At 33.7% G+C, this 7,091-nt stretch overlaps 1 protein-coding gene across 1 annotated transcript; it reads right to left on the reverse strand.

The window, feature by feature from the left end:
• Positions 1-4,279: 4,279 nt before the first annotated feature.
• On the reverse strand, positions 4,280-6,846 carry LOC105440196 (BLOC-1-related complex subunit 7-like). Its single transcript, XM_011670069.2, has 5 exons — positions 6,635-6,846; positions 5,854-5,916; positions 5,468-5,511; positions 5,034-5,054; positions 4,280-4,602 (listed from the first exon to the last, which is right to left on the reverse strand). The coding sequence occupies exons 1-5, from the start codon at positions 6,746-6,748 to the stop codon at positions 4,551-4,553; spliced, it is 294 nt and encodes a 97-aa protein (XP_011668371.1). The 5' UTR covers positions 6,749-6,846; the 3' UTR covers positions 4,280-4,550.
• Positions 6,847-7,091: the final 245 nt, after the last annotated feature.

Genomic DNA, 7,091 nt, shown 5'->3' on the forward strand with positions numbered 1-7,091 from the left:
TCCTTGTAAAGTGATGCTAGCTAGAACCTAGAGAGAACATACGTCGACTACCCTGACTAAGAATCTATTAATGCAAAGAGGGGAAGTATTTTTAGATGTCAGAATGTATCATTGAATGTGAATTTAAAACCCGTTTTGTATTTGGATCCACATATATATACTGTTTTTTATCTTTGAGGATTCTGTGTGCAACTATCATTTAAAGTTACAGTGACATTAATTTTTTAGCTTGTATTTGGTGTTGTTTGAAAACAGGCAAGGTTTATGTAAAGACGACAGGAGAAAACGTTAAAACTGATTACCAAATGATACGAGTTGTCCATGTATTTTTTGTTTAGGTCATGCTCATGTGTTTACCTTGCTAATGAGGGTTCATATGAATCTACAGTATGAAAATGATTAAAAAAATGTATGGATCTGCTAATGTTTGTGTGAAACTCATACCCCATATATTTTTAATAAACAGTTACTCAGTACTCTAGGCATTTCTACCCGTGTGTTTTTTTTGGAATTACACGTACCGTACCTAGCTTTGTTACACTATTGCAACACAGATATGCTCCCATAGAGTGATGTATTTACAGACGCTCAATCAGTTAATAACAAAAATTCTGTTTCAAATTGCTAACCACATTCTTCTTGATTAATATTTTCTGTTCTTTTAGATGAAGACATTTGATTTGTAGAACAAAAAATAAAATTTAGTAAGTCAAATTCTCATTAGATTTTTTTTACCAGTGCGAAATTATCCTCATTTGTCCTCAGAATAAAAGAAATTAAATCTACATGAAGCAACAGCAGTGTAAAACAAAACGTATCTGATTAAACCATATTTATTTGTCAAAGTCTAATAGAAGTTCAGATTTCAGTGACTATGTGGTAGGGAACTATATACAGTAATGAATAACAGAGATATTGTTTTGTTTAGTTTTCAAATGATATTTGGTTCAAAATTTTGGGTTATAACTTTGGTTTACATGTAGTAAATTAGTGCGTTTGGTGTTTTTTAAACGTTTTGTGCGTTCTTTATGTTTATTTTGTATTTCTCATTCGTTTTCTTGATTTTTTTTTTACATCGCAAGTTGATATGCGTAGTATATGAATGCAGTACAATGTACAACAATCTGTCCTTTTGATTTGAGCAAAGATAGATGTATCAAATTTATTATGTTTTTGTTTTCTCTCTTTTGTTCAATATGCCTTGTAATACTTGCCTTAATAATCCTAGTGTGCATACTAAGTTAATTCTAACCTTTGATTTAAATTCATACATTGGGAAGTATAAAGTTTCAAGAGTTGAACATATGAAAAAAAAATTATTTTTCTTCTCTTTTACTATTAAGCATCAAAAGGCTAACTTACACGATACATGTTTACCTTAAATGTCGCCCATAAGATTTTGAACTCCTAATAAATGGTGGCATAGTGAAATGACGGTAAGGAACTGGTAATTACCGCTGATACTTTGATAAAGATTAAAATTGAGCAAACTATCTTTCAAATAAATCATAAAACACTTTTTTAGTTGCCGATAATGATATCACCAACAATTGTGCCTTTTGTTTTTGTGAGTTCATTTCGCTAAACTCTCTAAGTATTAAGCATCTATGAAGACTATATTTACATATATTGTATGTGAAAGGAACTTAAGGAAGTATACCCACATTATGCGTAATTCATATTAACGAGTGCATACATCGTACCCCAGTATTTAAAAAATGAAAAGAACTCGCAAGACTACATTTATTTCAATGTTTTATTGTAGCAACCTTTTGGTAAAAACTAACAGTTGACAAATAAATGTTTCGCTGTTTCACCTCTGTAGTAAACATTGACATAGAGTAAAGTACCCGGTTTTCGGCCACTTAAGACAAAATCCTATTTATTGGACTCTTTACTTCCTATTTATTATCATTTCTTGTTCAAATCATGAAGCAAATATTATTATTATTTAAACAAAAAAAGAATCCCAAAAAAAAATCACGAATTGCCATGACAATATTCATTTCAATTTTCACTGTTTTGGAGCCGGTTATCGGCCGAGCGTTTCAGTTTACGGCCGCATGTACAAAGTCAATAGGAAGCGCTCGCGCGCGCCGTGCGTTTCTGCGCTGATGTATAGCACAAGCGGGCGGAGCAGGTATCCCACGCCGGAGCTCCCGGGTGCTCGCCTGACCGAATACAGGCACAGCGGTGATCGGAAGTTGGAATCTGAATTAGACAGACATATCGTGTGTGCGTCGCGGTGTGCGGCTGCATTGATTTAATACATGCGATGAGATACTTTTGAGCTTGCGACCAGCACAAAATCGGGCTCTATATCTGAAAAATACTTGAAATAAAGCTCATTTTATGGTACCCATATTTCTTACATACACGCGTAAGAAACTCGATTTTTCAGATTTGGGTAGCGGGACCGCCGATTACATCGCTAAAATGTGATATTTTAGGATATATTTTTCATTGCAAATGTGGTTCTTCAGTGACACTGGCATGGTATGGTATGTGTGGGATATGTGTTATGCTATTATGCGATGTATTTTAAAGTGATTTTACCATGTATCCAACCAATTGGCCGAAAACCGGAGCTGACCGATTACCGGGTACTTTACTCTATATTGCACTTTTATCTAACGTAAATCTGAAATTAACATTCATATACACACTGTACATGTTCATTTTCATCAAGTTCATCCTTTTTATAAACAATTATTTGTACAAGTCTCAAGTATATTCTGTTTGAATGTAATAAATGCTAGCAGTCATTTTTTTATGCATATACAACTAAAATATATTTAAAATAAATAATACTTCATGTACTACAGATAAAATCAGTAATTATTTCAGGAATGGTTAGCAAAAATTCATGTTTTGTTGTTGTAACATGAAAAGTAATGAGGGAATTACTGGTAAGAACGTCAAATAAGCTTACATTTACATGTAACTGCGTTTGTATTTCATATTCTTTGTGTAACAAAAGTTGATTGAAACTCTCTATGATTTGTTCTTTTGTTCGATCAAAAAGGATAAATAATTAAAATAGATGTGGTTTATCTGTGTTTTTAAATACTTATGCACCCTGGAAATTTAATAAACAAATAACATTGTCACTTAGTTTATTTTCATGTAGACAGAGGTTGATTTCACAAGGTTTTTTATGAAAGCAGTACATGTAACATTACGCAAAATATATAAAATAAATGAAGGAATGTTCATTTTGTATATCCTTTATCTATGGTATGGAGACTTGATAAGAAATAAATGTATTTTGATCACTTAATTTAATTTGCACTGTGGTGTTATTTGTCTTTATAGGAGGGGAATGGTATGCTCAAATTGATTTTTTTTTTTAACGTTGCCAAAAACAACCTATCCAGAAAATAGTATGCATATAATTTAAATGTTATAACATGTGATCTACTTGGTAAAAGTGGATTCTACAACCCGTAGGAATGAAACACCTCATGGTTCATTTTTCATGGAAATACACAAGTTATTTACCAGGAACACCGGTAGAATATGTTGAACTTTTCTTTCACTCCACATACTGATATTTAGGAGACACAATCTGGGCCCAGTCTAATAAACAGTTGCAATTAATTGCAACTATATACATAAGAGATGGGAGACTGTAAACTTTCAATTGATTGGAGGATCCGATCGCAACTCTTTTTAACACTGTGCCCAGATCTAACCTAGGTTTTTTTAATAATCAACATCTAAGTACTGACAATCATTTGCATATGACATCTGTGAAGGAACAGATTTAAACAAAAAATTCTGGTGAATGGTCCATCATAAAGAAATTGGATGACATGCGAACCTCCATTTCTTAACAGCGCTAGCTCTCTGCGTTTGGTTCACTGCTTCGACTACTCCAAACACGACACAGATGAATGATCCTCTGTTATAATCCATTCATAATGTAAGTCTTTATAGTTTAAAACTGCGTACAAGCCACAAGCTTTGGACTCTTTTACACTAAACACGCAGCAATGTGTGTGGTGGTGGTGGTTATTTTACCAAACTACTAAGAAAGCATAAATGCTTGTTAGTAAGCAACCAGAGGACCAACTGCGTTAGGTCCTATCCGAGGGACTTGGTGATGAGGATTAATGCCTTACCAAAGGGCACTACAGATAGACTTGGTTTAGAACCCGGGTCACTGGAATATGAGACCACTGCTCTACCAACTGAGCTATCGCACCTCCCTGTGAAAGTCTTCAGATTTTGAATCGGTTCATATGTTGCAAGCTCACTTTTTTTGCCACATAATTCAAAATATCAAAGCTTGAACTGAAGTCCTCCTCTTGGGTGAAATAAAACTGAATGCTGGTATATTCAAAGACACCGTAACCAAAAGTTCTGCATCATGTCTAACTAAAATGTTGGCGATCGCAATTAAGTGCATGCAGAAACCTCCATGGCAGTTGACCCATGTATATTCAGAAATTTCATATGTAACTATCTCCACTATCGTATCATTTGTACTACAGAGGAGGTTTGTCCGAGATGGCCGGGGGGTCGAGTGCTTCCTGATTGGATGGTTGTCATCTCTGGAGCGTGCTCAGTTGATCTTGAAGGGTGTCCATTACTTCAACACTGTGAAAATGTAAAAGTAATTGTGTTTCTCATTTATAGAAAGATTGCCTGTTTATTTATTTGTAGACAGTTACAACACAAAAATCACACACAGTAATAAATAATGCACATGATTTATTTGCTCTACGTTACAATATCTTTTGCTTCATTTGGTGTGCTCCATACTCGAGAGATAGACAGATTGCTTCAGATTGCCAACAGCTTGCAAAAAATCTAAATTGAGCAATTGGTATGATTTTTATTTTTTAATGATTAAATATCAACAGCACCTGTTAGTGAATGCATGGTTTGAAATTATCAATTATAACTGAGAATGTTTTTATAAATGTTGCATATGAATCTTTATATAACTATATAACACCTAACAATTATGATCAAACATTTTCCAACTCCTATGATTTATGAAATGGGATCAAGAATTTTTCACTTACTTCCTTTCAATTGCCTCTGCCCTGGAAAGAGAAATAAAGAACAGTATAGTATTACATATTACAGGAATATGAAACCAAATTGTTAAGCCTTTTTTTGCTGTAAAGTTAACAGAATGATTTTTCTCTCCCACATAGATTTCCATGATTACCAGCAATCTCTCTGGGAGAGTTATAGAGTAATTTGTCTACAGTTTCCTTCTTCCACCACAAACATGAGAAATTTGCCCACAAATGTTCACATTGTTTCACTATGTTTCACTCTCAAAGTAAAATGCGAAATCGAACCTCGAGTCATGGTACTTCCCTGAAATTTGCCTCATATTCTTACTCTTCCCTGAATTTGAAGAAATAAAATAAAATAAAATAGCAATCTACATTCTGTAAAATCACATTTACTTTTCTTATTATAACTCTATATGAGAGTCAATACTCACTGAAACCTGAGATGAGATGCTAATATGTCCATTTTCTTGAGTGTCTGTAAAGTTGAATGAAATATAAGGAAAAATAGTTCTATAAAATATGCAATATTACAAGTCATGGACAGATTTCTTGCTTTTGGAAGGCACCCATGGACCTGTTTTGACAACCATTGGGCATGGGTGCATTTATATTAATAAGTCACTATAGAGTAATTAAACTGTAACAACTAATATCAATATCATGCAATTTTAAATATTTTAATAAAATCAATATAGGTCTAGATCTCAATCTAAACCTCTCAATAGACTTGCCCGATATTTCTTAATTTTCTTTTAATCACCAACATAAAATTAAAAATAAACAATGAAAAATGCAAGGCTGATTGATTGTCACAAACCTGCAATGAGCTCTCCACAGTTCCTTCTTGAGAAGCAAAATTCTTTGCTGCATGAAGCAACATCTATGAGTTTGAAAAAAGAGGTAGAAAGAAAAGATACATTATTTTCATTTTCAAAAAAGGACGAAAAACAAACAAACATGGCCAGCAAAAAATTCACCATGTAATGATGTTTCCATGTTTATGTAGATTGTAGGTCTATGTCTTTATAATTATGTATTTTTATGTTATGTAGGACCCCCAAGTATAACAGTATTTTAACTAGACTACTGATGGGGCTACCCTGTTGAAATAAAACAAAATAATTTTATTTAAAAAAAGCAAGAACATTGAACTTCGAAGAATAAATCAAAATAACAAATACTTAGTACTTGGTACATGGTTGGGTAATCCCTTTGGCAGCTCACTCAGGTAGGTGAGGCGAGTAACTAGTACAAGGAGTGTCATGAATTGCTGGAATGGTGTGTGGACAAAGCACACAAATCAATGACAAACAATCGCAAATTTAGATCCAATGATCACCATTAAATTAGTTTTACATTTAATAAAAACAAAGTTATAGTATACTTGCTCTTGGCAATGGATTATTGCTTTCTAAATGATGTGCCCCAAGTAGTAAGACTGTGTAACGCTGAGTCTAAGAGTATTGTAACATGAACTGATGAAATTGTGGGAATGCCCGACATCACCACAGCTCCGACAGCACCTGGATGCGCATTTACATGAAACACATACACCTTTATCACAGCTATTCGTATACATGACTGATCATTGTACTCACTTCATTGGACTTCGAGCTTCTCAACACTTGTCGAGTAAGAGATCCTAAATCCGTCACATTTTCTTGAATTTTCAAGGGTAGCCTAGGATCCATATTATGTGGCTGCATTGCCATAGTATTTTTAATTTAATGATAATGTGGTCAAAGTATTAAAAATTCTGATTTTTAGCCTTGACGACACGGCAAAGGATCGAGGGGAGTCAAGCGTGACGCACAAGTAAAGCTGAAATTCTCTATCTCTATTTTGGACATATTTAGTATTCGGTGGTGCAGCGGTATCTTTGAGAAGTAAAACAAAAAGAAAGAAGGAAAGGGGAAAGAGAGAAACATATATTTATAAACAAATAAATATAGAGAGAAATAAAGAAAGAAAGGAAAGAAAAAGACAGAAAGGCTTATCCAAGTTTTTTTTAAATAGAAGAGAGAAGAAGAAAAGGAAAGGGAGAAGGATGGAGAA

The sequence above is a fragment of the Strongylocentrotus purpuratus genome, unplaced genomic scaffold (genome assembly GCF_000002235.5).
Source record: "Strongylocentrotus purpuratus isolate Spur 01 unplaced genomic scaffold, Spur_5.0 spur5_scaffold_15, whole genome shotgun sequence".
NCBI lineage: Eukaryota > Metazoa > Echinodermata > Echinoidea > Camarodonta > Strongylocentrotidae > Strongylocentrotus > Strongylocentrotus purpuratus.